We start from the raw sequence: 14,827 nt of genomic DNA on the forward strand, positions 1-14,827 counted from the left end.
CCTCAGCCCAAATCAAGAGTCAGATGCTCAACCGACTGAGCCACCCAGGCACCCCTACTCCCTAATTCTTACTACATAAAACAGAAACCGCTTTCAGGTAAAAGTGATTCTACTAAAGTGAAACAAAGATTATTTTCTTAGGCTAAATCGACTGGCCACAGGTGATGTTAGCTACCACTTACAGACCCACTTACTATATGGGCTCTACATGGTTTACCATTTTTCATTGGCTGTCTCCATCGGAGTTAAATTTTCACACAAGTTCCATGAGAATGTACTACTGTTAACCCCTTTTACAGAGATTAAACTTGGGGTCAGAAAGAAAAACTAACTCCCCCAAGCAAGTATGTGGGGAACCAGAGGCCATGATTTTAGTCACACGTCACAATACTGGCTTCAGATCACAGACATCATACTTACTATCATACGATAAGATGTGTCCACTTTTGCCTTCATAAATAACATGACCTTTTGATGCAGCTTCCTCTCTGCCCTTCTCAGGACTGCTCTCTTCAATGGGCATTCTAGAAATGGACCCCTTCACCAGAGCCTCAGTTGGTATGCCAGCCTGTGACAGAGCCGGGGTGCCCTGCCATCAAGTCAAACACAAACACTCGGGTTTAGAGGAAAAACGAGGCGCTCACAAAACTGAACCTACCACACTGAGAGATTAAACCATACCTTCAAAGAAGAAAGGACAAAGACACAAGAGGAAACCAGACATTAAGTTTTTATAGACATAAAGAAAGACATAAAGTACCTTTTTGTTCTTGAACCCTGCCATACAAAACTTAAAACAGCGACAGGGATATAGGAGTCAAATCAGTTTTCTTCCCCACCTTGAAGTCAAACCTCTTAACGTTCGGGGGGGGGGAAGAAAAATCTGTCTTAAGACCTAAAATCATGCAAACATAATACTTTTTCTTCAAAATGTCTAATAATAAAAGGTAATGAATAAAATTCAACGGGGGAGCTGGGGGGCAGGAACGACAGAACTCAGATCCCTCCGTTCTGTGATGTGGACTCAGTTCAGGCCACGCCATCTGAATTTCTACCATAACTGGGTAGTCGTCTTCGAGGAGGCCTATGGCCGTGGTTATTTCTAAGCTTTCCTATAGGCAGCAAACCCTTCCTTCCAGCAAAATCATTCATGGCACCTAATGTGTAGACACTGGGTTGAAAGGAGAGTGGCCAGCCCAGACCTAGCCCACTCCCCCATTCAGTCAGTGTCCCCAAAACTCCAGTGAGGACAATCTGAAGCCACACGCTTAGAGCAACAAGAAAGACAAGAACAAAACATCTACTCATGTGGCCATTCAACGAGCTTGGTAGTAAACATCTGAAAATCCTTAACGCCCACTTCGGAAGTGCTCATGTCACGTGGACAGCCTGGTTTGAAAATAAATGGAGAAAAGCCTTGCCTCATTTGATCCAGCTCATTCTGTCTTCCTACCCACAGCTCGGTTACCAGAGTGAAAATGAACAAGAAGAGATAATAATATGCATAAGCCATTTATTTCTCTTCTGTTGCTCCTGAAGTATTTGCTTATTCTGAAAACTAATCTCAAGGGAATGTCTAGTTTGGTCAAATTTAGAAGGAGAGATGTGAAGAGTTAATACGTAACTTTCTAGATCACTACACCATATAGTCTGTAATCCACGTCTCAGAAAGGACTCACTGGGGAATCTTGATAAAATGGAGACTTCAGTATCTGAAGTAGGGACTAAAATTTCTGCATTATTCTAACAAGGTCCCAGGAGGTGCTGGTGCTCTAGGTCAGCAAGGTCCTGGGGCGTGGACATCCAGCAGAATCCCTTTGGGGCTGGAAACATCCACTGCTGGGCCCCGCCCCCACAGGGGAGGCTTCATTTACATTCCTAAGCACTTCCTGGGTTCCTCTAAAGCTGCTGGCCAGGGGACCACACTTTAACAACCGTTGTCCTAGGGAACAAGGACAAAAGACAAGCAAGAAGAATAGAACAGAAATCCTGTGACAGGGTCAATGTAAAAACATCTGTTTACAATCATTTCCCCAAATAGAATTTTCCCTTCCCAGATCTACAAGAATCAAGAAGCTAATGACTGTTACACTTCAAACTAAAATTAACATCTAACGGAGGAAAAGAAAGACATTTTCTTAATGAAACTTGGCAATTTATTTAACCTAAAATTGGAAGAAGATCACTTGACTTGTGGCGCTTTTAATAACGCCATCCGTATCTCCCAGGTTAGCATTAGTTTCTAGCAAGGCGGCTTTTATGCTGGGGCTGTAGACCTTCTTTTTCACAGGGGGCAAAGGGGAACAAATAATTTATAACGATTTTCTTCTCCATTTCTATGTAAGCCGAACACATGGTAAAAGCTTTGCCAGGAAGACAGTAAGAACTACATCAATCAGAAGTTGTTTCTGCTGCCAATTTGCAAGTAACCGACCTTTTCAAATGACCTGCAGAATAGATAATACAGCTTGTGGTCAAAACGATCACAGTAATGTCTTTCTGCAGACAGTTTTATAGATTTGGGTTTATTACCACTCAGATCCAGTCCCATAAGCCAGGACAACGAACAACTTCATCAAAAACTACATGCGGGAAGAGCCAGAGCTCGTGAGACCTGACTTCTAGTTTTCGCACTAGCTCTTGGCCAGGGTCTCAGGAACGGTCACAACTAACCTGAGTGATGGAGCCCCTCAGGGACGGGATGCCTTCCACGGAAATTTTGCTGGTTGGAGTTCCCCGAGTTATACTTCCTTCTTGAATGGCTCCTGGAGTACCTGAATAACAGCAAAATGATCAGCAACTTACACCTTCTGCCACTGCAAACAAACAAACATCAGTCCCTCCTTGCAGGAGGGCCAAGAGGAGGAAAGAGCAGCACAAAAAGAATAGCTGTGTTTTCAGAAATGCACTTTCAAATGAACACTGCGATTACTAAAAAGGATTACTAAAATATGGCATTTCAAAGTTTTAAGTTACTTTTATACAGAAAGAAAAATTTAGAATGTAAAGGTTCCAACTTAAAAACCCATTATTAAAACCTACTAATGACTTCCTTTAATAGATTTATTGGGAAGAAAAGTTCGACATTTCTGCCAAACAGATTATTTTACCTCTGACCACTCCTTCGTGTTGTGCCCTGACCAATAAACCTTCAGGCTGCGAGTTTTGGCTTCGGGGAGAAAATTCTTCCTGCTTGATATAGGGCACAGCAGCTGTGGACCAAAGCAAGAGACATGAAGAGATCAAGGGCTGAATGACCAAGTGTGATGCTACTAATGTAGGAACCTTATGAGTGTTTACTCACTGACCTGATTTGGCGGATTCCTGTTGCCGCGGCAATCCCAGAGAGATGGAGCCCACTGAGGGCTTAGCTGTTTCTTGAGTGTAGGAAGTCTGATTATGAGAAGTCAAATAAGTGCCAGGTGTTCCCTAAAAATAATTTTTAAAGACTAAAATAACACTTGTCTTTTCACAAAGTCGACAATAAATTGAAAGCTCGTGTTTCTGTTTATAAAAATTTACACCCCCACTGCCCGAAGAACAGGTTATTTGCAAAGCAAGAGAAACCTTATCATAGACTGCCTACATTAAAAATATTTTTAAAAGGAGCAAGATAGGTCTTCTGAAATCAGCATAAATTTCATGTAAATAATGATATTTACTGTTAACAAATTACATAAATAAAGCACTTAACAGTACACTCAAAACATAAGCTACTATTATGAACATTTATTCCTCTTAAAAATGCTCTAGGACACTGACATCAGTGAAAACTAAGTGTAAGGACTTCTGAAAACTCTCCTCCATAAAGGCAACCAGAAAACCAGTAAAAACTGTAAAAAAAACAAAAACAAAAAAACACAATAGCAAAAAGGGATGAGCTCCTTAAAAGCCTCATTCCCAGATAATTCACTGTTCGTTTTGGTTCTCTGGAAGACCCATTTGGAAGGCTGTCTTTATTTGTTTTTTAAAAATTTTTTAAGTTTATTTTTGAGAGAGACAGAGCACAAGTAGGGGAGGGGCAGAGAAAGAGGGAGACACGAATCCAAAGCAGGCTCCAGACTCTGAGCTGTCAGCACAGAGCCCGATGCAGAGGGAGCTCAAACTCATGAACTGTGAGATCATGACCTGAGCCGAAGTTGGATGCTCAACGGACTGAGCCACCCAGGCGCTCCAAGGCTGTCTTTATTTGACCTGACTATAGTGTGGAAGGAGGTGCATGGTTATCAAAACCTATCAGAGTCAAAGATTTAAATTCCTCACTGCCTGGGGCAGTAGATAACCCCAAGGGCAAACCACAAACCAAAAACCTTTAAAGGAAAAGCCAAGGAAGGAGATTTCAAAGGGGATCTGAAAAACTCCAACATATTCCTAAGAATCTAGGGGGCATGCGCATGTGCAAGCTTGTACAGATGCCAAGGAAACACCTGAGAAGGCCTTGAGTTCTCAACTCTGGCTGACCTTAAAGCTCTGTGAAAGCAGGAAGTAAAGACTAGGGCAGGGTTGTGAGGTGCCCAGCTGAATGTTGAAGGGGTGTCCCCCCCCCCCCCCAACAGCCACTTGGTAAAGACTGGGACACTTACTCATTCTAGGCACTGAAGTCTGTCCAGTCATTAGCTGGCCACCACGTGAACCAAAGAGCCACACAGGTCACAAGAATACAGACTTTACAGAGTTAGTTCAGAAAAGTCACAAAGCAAATACCAACACAAACAAACCAACAGAAACAAACAACAAACAGCAACAATAGCAAACCCTAGGGAGACAGGAAAATCTGATTTCCACAGGTGCCACGTTCTATTATGTAAAATATCCAGTTTTTAGCCAAAAATTACAAGAAACCAGAAAGTATGACCCACACACAGGGGAAAAAAGCAGTCAATAAAACTTGTCCCTGGGCTTTAGACTTCTAGAAAAAGTCTATTATATCATAATCAGCTATTTTAAATATGTTCAAAGAACTACAGGGAATCAGGTCGAAAGAATCAAAGAAAAGTATGAAAACAGTGTCTCCCCACACAAAGAATATCAGCAAAAAGAAACCATAAAAGAAGAACCATACAGAATTTCTAAAGTTGAAAAGTACAGAAACTAGAGGGGAGAAAAAAAAAAAACCCTCTCCCCCCAAGAAGAATACAGGGAAACATCTTCAACCTGACGAAAGGCACCTATAGATAACAGTCTACAGATACCAGTGAGATACGGTGGGCCCCCTCCCAAAACGGGCAGCAGGAAAGCATATCCTCTTCACCACTTCTGTTAAGCACTGTACTAAAAGTTCTACCCCAGCCTGTTCAACAGGACAAGAAAAAGAAAAGGCACAGGGACTAGAGACGAAGAAGTAAACCTGTCTTGATTTGCAGCTGACACACTCCCATAGATAATCCTAAGAAATCTGCCCCCCCAAACAAAAACAAAACAAAACAAAACACCCTACTAAAAGCAACTAACTGAATACGGCAGGAGGTAACGTGAAGATATGAAAACCATTTTTTTTATTTACTAGTAAGACTGGGAAATGAAATTTTGAAAAATACTATTTATTAAAACATAAAATACATTACAAATAATCGATTAACTGAAAATAAATCTAACAAAACCTCTACAGTGAAAACTATGAAATACTGTGGAGAGAAACTAAAGACGTAATAAATGGAAAAATAAACATGTTCATGGAGTAGAAGACTCATTATTCTCAAGATCTTCATTTCTATACCAAAGTAATCTATAGATTTAAGGCAACCCCTACCATAATCCCAGCAGAATTTTGTGTCAAAGCTGACCTTTCTAATTTAGATGGAAATGCCAAAGCCATAGAAGAGCCTGAGCAAAATCTTGAAAAATCAAAGCCCTTACAAAGGACTCACAGCACATGATTTCAGGACTTATACAGAAAGCTACAACAATCACAACCATGGCACTAATACAAGATGGGAAAGGAGATCAGTTGAACAGAATACAGAGTCCAGATATACACCAAATACAAAGCCAAGTCATTTTTGACAAAGGCACTAACATTACCAAATAGTAGAAAGAAAAGATTTTTTAACCAATGTTACTTGACCTGCAAATCCAAACAGACAGATGAACACTGGCCCTAACCTCACACCAAAATTAATCTGACATGGATCACAGAGCTAAAAGCCAAAATGATAAAGCTTTCAGAAGAAAACATACAAGCATATCTCCACAACCTTGAGGCAGGCAAAGATTTTTTACAGAGAGAAAAAAAGAATTATAAGAGAAAAAAATTTATATATGAACTTCATCAAAATTTCAAATCTCTGCTCATCAAAACATACCAGTAAGACACAAAAGCCACAAAGAAGAGAAATATTTTAATATATAACAAAGACCTTACATCCACAATATATAAAGAACTTCTACAATCTATTAACCAAAACCCCCAAAAGAAACAGATAATAAGACAGTCACTTCACAATCAGATGCATAAATGACCAATAAATACATGAAAAAGTGATCATCATTTGTTGTCAGGGAAATGCAAACTAGAGCCACCATGAAATATTACATACCCACTAATGAAACTAAGATAAAAAAGACTGCCAATGATAAACAAAGCAACAGGAAGACTAACACGTTGGGGGTGGCGGTGTAAAACCACAGACCCACTCTGGCAAATTATAGAGTCAAACATAACATGTATCCAGCAATTCCACTCTCAGGGGACTATGCAAGAGAAATGAAAACATTTCTCAAAGACCCCTGTATAATATTCTATCAGCTTTATTCACCGCAGCCAGAAGCCAGAAACAGCTCAGGCTTCCATTAACAAGAAAATGGATAAACAAACCAGTATGTTCACACAATGCAGTATTATTTGGCAATAAAAAAGATGAACCTACTGATGACACAAAACCCTGGATGAATCCCTAAAGCCATGATCCTACATTAAGGAAGACACAGAAGAGTACATACTGTATGCATCCATTTACATGAAGTTCTAGAAAAGGCAAAATTAATCTGGGTCAGTAGAAAGCAAAACTGTGATTGTTTCAGGCCAAAGGGACATGAGAAAACTTTCTGGAGTGATGAAATGGTTCTATTAACTTGACAGGGGTGTGGTCACTGCTGGTCCTGCACATTAGTCAAAACTTTACCATTAAGAGAAGACCATATATGGAGCGCCTGGGTGGCTCAGTCAGTTAAGGGTCCAACTTCAGCTCAGGTCATGATCTCATGGTTTGTGAGTTCGAGCCCCACTCGGGCTCTCTGTTGACAGTCTGAAGCACGGAGCCTGCTTTGGATTCTGTGTCTCCTTCTCTGTCTCTCTGCCCCCCCCCCCCACTCACGCAATGTCTCTCTCTCTCTCTCAAAATAAACATTAAAAAACTTTTTAAAAAAGATAACACCATATTAAGGAAAAAAAATAACACACCAGGGGGAAAAAAAGAAAGATACAATGGCTGAAGTCCGAATGAGTGGGGCTGACCAATCATCCACAATTTACTATTTACAGCCTTTGTCATAGTCAGTCAACACATATTTGATGCTTAACCTCCTGTGCGTGGCAGGGAGTACGGCGGCCGCCATGTTTTCTGGCCGCCATGTTTTCTGGTCATGGCCTCTTCAGATACAGATATTTATTTAAGGCTCTGACAAATTAGTGACAGAAAGCAATCCTCAACAGAAATCTCCTGGCAGGAGAGGGTGTTTTTTGTTTTTACCTGTGAGATGGAGCCTCCCAGGATGAAAGACGGTTTTTCGGAAGCCACGGTGGTTTTGGAGGAGGGGATAAGAGGAGGCGGCGGCCTCGTGGGTCGAGTTGTCGGGAGCCGAACCGCTTCGGGGAGATTGGTTATCACTTGATGTGGAGCAGGCTGCAGGACTTTTAAAGGGAAGAAAACGATGATTTACAACAGTCCATTTCGAAGTTTGCAACACCCCGCCTAGCTCAGTCATTCCTGAATTTCTAAATCACAAACTGAATCTGGAGTGCAAGATGAGGCTGAAGTTGAACATTTCTATTTTAAATTTCTCTTTCACTTGAATTAAAGCCGTAGACACACTCAGGTCACACATGGTATTCGGGAGGCTGAAACAGTCAACTCCCTGTCAAACTGGAGCTTTCAAGCCAACGTTCATTTGAAGCTATTTCTGCTTAGCGTAGGCAAATGGCAAGCTTTAATAATCCTCTCTCTCTCACTCTGCATCGCTCTTTGGACCTGCTTCTTACGAGCAGCTGATGCTGCAACTATGGAGAACATACAGATGCGACTGACCACCAGCTGCACGCCCCGTTTTGCATCCTGCAGATTCTGAGCGACCTTCGTGGATTCTGGCTCTCACAGACTCGGCTGTCTCTTGCGGTGGGGGAGGGGATCTCAAGATTTGTCAAACGTACAGCTACTCTTAAGAGGAAGCCAGTCAATGTCACAGTGGACACGCATGGACACCAACTTCCCAGCAGCCCCGGTAAATCTCAACTGAGTGCAACTGATGAGGCAGAGAAGCCAGAAGGGACTTCTGAACCGGGAAGGCCGTGTCCTGGAAACCACCCATGTGTAGCACCGGTAGGGAGATGGCCAGCAGCCACTGCACACAGGAACGATATTTACCTGGCGGGACACTATAGCGGGCTGCACTCCTATCGGGCTGTGGAGCGGCTGTACTGACTTCTCTCGGAGAGAGCCTACACGGTGATGCTGACCTTGCTGCGCTCCCATGCATCTGTGCTTCCTGTTCTAGGGCACGTGTGACCTCAGCATAGGGCAAATAGGCGACTGATTTTCCTATGAAAGTTAAAGTTATCAAAATAAGGGAAGAACCCCAAATGAAAATAGTAAGTGTGAAAGGACCAAGCCCACACTATCCAGGGGCAGATCCGACTATACACTAATAAATTAAAATCTAAAATTCCTGGGGGGGAATCCACCCACACAGAGGGTACATCTGTGTACGCACCAGCACCAGAACCTAATAAAATCCTCAAAAATTCAGTTATGATTTTTCCCTTTAACGGGCAAAGTACTTCCTTTTCTTCTCAATAGGAAAATTAGCGTTTTCACATGCAATAAAGATCACAACAGGCAAACCTCAGATTATCCAGCCATTCTGTGAATTCAAGTCTTGTTTGATTTAGGTCTCTTGAGAATTTCAACTCTTATATTTAGCCTGTTAAAACCCACCACTTAACAGTCAGAAAAACAGACATAATTAAGAAATGGAAGAAGCCTTCCAAAAGATGCGAATCAGGCTAATCCAAAAAACCTACGCAAGTTTATAAAATTGTGAATTTTACTATAATAATGCTAATAAAAATTACTCCCTATGATTTACTTCTACATTAAGCATTAAAAAAAACCTTAAGCATTTAAACGGGTACATCAGATATGCAGTCACATTAATATTTAAAGATACATATAACTTTTTTCCTTTTTAAGATGAAATTGATGCTCTAACTGTGGAAAATCGGAAAAGCACCAAGAAGAAAGTGAAAATCATCTGTAACCCAAACCCACTTAGTTCTGGGGTATTTCAATATCTGCCAGAACAAATTCCTATTCATTTTATTACTCCTTTGCTTATCTAGTCTTACCCATTTAGTCTTCCAGGTAAATCTAAACTTAAAATCATTCTGAGTAGTTCCTCTCCAAACAAACGTCACTGGAATTTTCATTACACTTGCACTGAATTTATGAATACAGGAGACCTGACATCCCATACTAATGCGTTTCCTAAATGAGGAATCTAGGCTTTCTCGTATGTCTTTTCTATACATCCCTGGTTATAAATTATTTGTAGGTATGTTACATTTTGTTGCTAGGAAAACCATCTTTTTCATATGCATGGTTTACGTTTATAACTGATTACTGCAGATATATAGGAAAGAAAGATGTGGATTCCTGTATATCATTTTTTTTTCCCTCAGAAACTTAATGAACTTTCCTTTTAGCTCTAATAACTTTCAGTTGATTCTTTTACGCTTTCTAGGTAGATAGTCTTACCCTGTGATGAATAATTTGTCTCCTCCCTTATTTTTTATTTTTTCTTTACTTAACTATAGTAGGTAGTGATAGTTCCTATCCAAAGAGAAGGTCTCTAACATGTCACTATTAAGAGGAAAGTTTATAATTGGTTTCAAATAAAGATTCATTACCACAAGGCATGAAGAGTTCTCCGGCTTACTGAGATTTTTTTTTTAGAACTAGAAACAATTATAGTAATCAGCTAATGTTAAGTATGTCCTTCAGTGGGGAGCCTGGGTAACTCAGTGAGTTAAGTGTCTGACTCTTGATTTCAGCTTGGGTCCTGATCTCATGGATCATGAATTCAGGCCCCGTGTTGGGCTCTGCAGGGACAGTGTAGAGCCTGCTTGGGATTCTCTCTCTTCCTCTTTTTCTCCCCCTCCCTTGCGTGTGCTCACTGTCTCTCTCAAAATAACTAAACTTTTAAAAGCCGTATGTACTTCAGAGAGAGACAGATATCCTATGATTTCTCTCATGTGGAATTTAAGAAACAAAACAGATGAACATATGGCGAGGTGGGGGTGGGGCGAGAAGAGAAAAGGAAACAAACCACGAGACTCTTAATGATAGAGAACAAACCAAGGGTTGATGGAGGGAGATGGGTGGGGATGGGCCAGATGAGTGACAGGTGCTAAGGACACTTGTGATGAGCACTGGCTGTTGTATTTAAGTGATGAATCACTGAATTCTACTCCTGAAGCCAATATTGCACTGTCTGTTAACTAATATTTAATTTTTTAAAAACTATGTACAATGTGCAGAGCACTGTAATTACATGAATTATCTCACTAAGCCCTCATGACCAATGAGATTATTAACAGCAGTTCATCACAGATGAGGAAACTGAACCTCAAAAGAATCACATCATCTTGCCCAACCAAGGTCACACCACTATCAGGGATTTTTCAAAACCAGCACAAGCCTGACGCTGTGCTCTAAACCATATGGCAAAAATGGCTCCCGGAAGCACCGGGTGTTGAATTTCAGATGCCTCTGGGGTACCCATCGAGATGACGGAACTCTTCCCTTCTTAGACATTAATATAATGAATTATATTAAGTGTCCTAATGCCGTGCAGATGTATAAAATAAACCAACTTCAAAAGAAAATCATGTCTTCCTTTCTAGACAATTTAACAGCACAGTGTATTACAAATTCTGTGATTGTTTTGTCACTTCCATAAAGTTGACGATTATGTAGAAATTACTGTCATGGTACTGTTAAAGAAAAAGTGGAAATTTAGATGGTTCTAAATACACATTTTAAATCACCATGTACTCAGGGCTGAAAAAATAAAGAAACAACAAAATAAGCAGACTAGGTTCAGTTGCATGGATGCATTAACTCTTATTTGGATTGAACTGATCTTGTTAAACCAGCACCGAAGTTCAATTTTAACTCTCTCTACATGTGTATGTTTGAGCTCCTTCACTACAGGAAAAAGGCTTCAAACTGAAGCAGGGGTCAGCCTGTGTAAATGTTCCTGGAAAGTGCAAACAAGGGCTCTCTAAGGTCTTCCCCAAACTCTTCTGCAGGTGGAAAGGCTTACACCACCTACAGGAAAGCAAAGAGCTGGACAATGGGCGCTGCCTGTTACTTTCTAAGTGAGACCGCGAAGTCAACACCATGGTCCTAATTCAAGTGGACTGTACCAGTTTGGTGATTGTTTTTATGTTAAATTCACGTTCTCACTATATTTACCATTCTATAAACTAGCCTATGATGTTACGCTGAAAATATTTATATCAAACACGCTGCATATAAGCAATGTAACTGCAAGTATACAATTACACAAGGGGATGTATAAATGTAAAGGAAATTATCTTTTACACTGAACTATGAATAGCTATCAATTTAGGAGAATCTTCAGGCACTTAGTTAATAAATTACTGGACGAACATACTAGGTAGATGAGCTAAAACAAAACTTAGCCTTGGGACAAAACATATCTAGGGTCACCTTGAAGCAAACTATGTCCTATTAATAAACACCCTGGTATTCATATCAAGGTGTCTCAGAAGGTTGGGCTCTAGCCTGATTCAGTCTCTCCAGCTTCCAAATACAACCCAATCTGTACAGTAGCTCAAGAAAAGGTATTGAGGTTCTAAAGTAACTCTAATATATACATATTAGAATGATCCAGATATTACTAACTAAAAATAATATTCAGCTTTAGCATGAATTTGGCAAATCCCATTTGAATGTCATTTCTTCTAGGTTTTAATTCTTCCTCCCAACACTTATTCTAAATCATTTATGTAAGGAATACACAGACTTTTAAATTACTCTATAATTTTTATCATTCTCATCATGACAGATTTTCTCGTAATTGGACTGCTCAAAAGATTAGCACTTCTACCAAGTCCATTTATACTCTAGTTCATTTAACTCATTCCTTCAATTACTGAGTTAGAGAGTAATTACTGAGTTAGAGACTGAGGATTCTCCACACCCAACATAATAAAGGCCCCCTAATCATTAACGTTTTTACCTTAATTCAAGAAATATTCATTTAGTGCCTATTATACACCCAGCCTTGCTAGGGGTTATTTTTACTAGCACAGGATTTATACTGAAAACATTAACAATCTTATATTTAAAACTCTATCATTAGAGGCTCGGTGTGCCATATGACTGATAACTAATCATTGGTGTGACTGGTGGAGGGGGTCAAGATCATTTAAGCACCACAGTTCCTATTGTATATTAAATAGCCCTTGGCATTTATATTAAACAGCATGGTATTCTACAGCTAATTGCTCTTACCTATATGAGGTACTACAAAGAGTCTTTTGAATCATTACCAAAAAATCTAAACCATAGTAACAGAGACCTTAAGACTCGTGTATTCTAAACATATTATAGCACGTAGTCGGTAAGTTAACTACCAACCAGAACATATGTGCCATTTCCTAACCACACCAAAAGAATTTAATGAAATTTAGAAATCACTCCCCTTCTCCCCCTTTTAAGGAAATGAAGCGTATCTATCATGCACAAGGGTCCCCTGCTGGCTCGGTCCGTGGAGCGTGCAACTCTTGATCTTGGGGTTGTGAGTTCGAGCCCCACGCTGGGTGTAGACTACATAAAAATTTAAAAATCTTATTTAAAAACAAAGGGGGAGTCTGGGTGACTCAGTTAAGCATCTGACTTCTTCGGTTTAGGTTACAATCTCACAGTTCATGAGTTCAAGCTCTGCATCGGGCTCAGTGCTGACAGCTCAGAGCCTGGAGCCTGCTTCAGATTCTGTCTCTCCCTCTCTCTCTGCCCCTCCCCGACACATGCTCTGTCTGTCTGTCTCTCTCTCTCTCTCTCAAAAAAACATAAAAAAATTTTTAAAAAAGCATGCACAACTCAAATCTGTCACTTGAAATAACAACACCTTCACGATACCGATTACGGCCGTGTGGGTCCTGATGCACTAATTGTTATTAGACGTTGTATACTATTGCATATAATATTATATAAATAATGCTGACCCATGTGTTATAAAGCAATACTGATCACTGATTCTTTCTTATGGGTTGTAATTGCAGCAAGGGAGAAAGAGAGATAGACAGACAGGCAGGTAGATAGATAAGTAGCTAAGCAGATATAAGTAGGCAGAGAGATATAATAGACGGACAGATCGATCCATAACTTGCACTTTACAGATGAGAGAACTGAAAGTCAGAAGACTTCAGGGACTTATCCTTGGCCAAACACCTGGCAAAAGCTGGGATGGGGGCGGAGTCAGGGTCTCACTGGCACCAGACATGACACAAAGCTGTCATCACAGGAAGACAGTGTTACCCTGCTGTCACGTGTGATCTGCCTGGACGACGGGATAACATCCCCACTTACTCTGAAAACTTGGATGAGTGGAGAAGAATGGCTTTTACAGTCTTCCAGCACAGAGATAAATATCAGAAAATTCATATTAACAAAAAACCATTACAAATGTTATTGCCATCCTTTAGAGTAGCCACTAATACAAACATTCCTCACCTGTCTAACTGAGGTCAGTTTGAAGGGATTCTATGTGTTGGGGCAAGAGAAATAAATCAACTGACATGCTGGTAAACAACAAAGCATGAAGGCCCACTTTGGAGTATGGTTTTGTTTCCCACCAGAAAAGTTCTTTGTGATGACAGCTCTGCCTACCTTCCCACTCTCTGTTCGGACTCTTAGCGGTGCCACACGGACTTGTAGAACTTCTACATTCCAAATCTATCTGTTCTTGCCTCTGTCGCTGTTCTTCCAGGAGTGCAGACTCATGCATTGCTTTAATGTGTCGCTGGTACAGGGCATAGCCGCTCACTGGGGTTCCGATCGGTATATTACATGGGGTACAGGAAACCTACAGAAGGAAAAAAAAATCTAAATATGCCAATGACCAACATAACAACAACCCTCCGTTGCAAATAATGCTCATTTCTGTAACATACCGGTTGATAGGATTTTGCTTTTTTTTTTTAAATGTTTACTTATAGTTGAGAGAGAGATATAGATGGAGTGCAGGTGGCAGAGGGGCAGAGAGAGGGGGAGACTCAGAATCTGAAGCAGACTCTAGGCTCTGAGCTGTCAGCCCAGAGCCCGACGCGGGACTCGAACCCACAAACTGTGAGATCATGACCTGAACCAAAGTCGGACGTTTAACCGACTAAGCCACCAAGGTATGCTGGATTTTGCCATTTTTTAATCAAAATAATCTTCAAGTGTAATGCTTAAAAATGCTGGACATTTTACTTTCAGAACTGAACATAATATAAAATCACAAAAGGGGTTGCCTGGGTGGCTCAGGCACTTAAGTGTCCGACTTCAGCTCAGGTCATGATTTCAAGGTTTATGGATTCTGG

At 40.6% G+C, this 14,827-nt stretch overlaps 1 protein-coding gene across 14 annotated transcripts in view; it reads right to left on the reverse strand.

Moving 5' to 3' along the window:
• NCOR1 (nuclear receptor corepressor 1) overlaps positions 1–14,827 on the reverse strand; it is a 158,206-nt gene that overhangs the window by 31,768 nt on the left and 111,611 nt on the right. For 10 of the 14 annotated variants that reach the window (XM_039227332.1, XM_039227328.1, XM_039227329.1 and 7 more), the window contains 7 exons: positions 14,133–14,328; positions 8,580–8,753; positions 7,689–7,849; positions 3,309–3,429; positions 3,111–3,212; positions 2,674–2,774; positions 421–589 (listed from right to left, as the gene is read on the reverse strand). In XM_039227332.1, coding sequence (XP_039083263.1) covers positions 421–589; positions 2,674–2,774; positions 3,111–3,212; positions 3,309–3,429; positions 7,689–7,849; positions 8,580–8,753; positions 14,133–14,328 — 1,024 coding nt within the window. The remainder of the gene's footprint in view (positions 1–420; positions 590–2,673; positions 2,775–3,110; positions 3,213–3,308; positions 3,430–7,688; positions 7,850–8,579; positions 8,754–14,132; positions 14,329–14,827) is intronic. The other 4 variants (XM_039227337.1, XM_039227336.1, XM_039227339.1 and 1 more) reach the window with 1 other exon arrangement.

Source organism: Hyaena hyaena, unplaced genomic scaffold (genome assembly GCF_003009895.1).
Source record: "Hyaena hyaena isolate Hyena2069 unplaced genomic scaffold, ASM300989v1 scaffold_27, whole genome shotgun sequence".
Taxonomy (NCBI): Eukaryota; Metazoa; Chordata; class Mammalia; order Carnivora; family Hyaenidae; genus Hyaena; species Hyaena hyaena.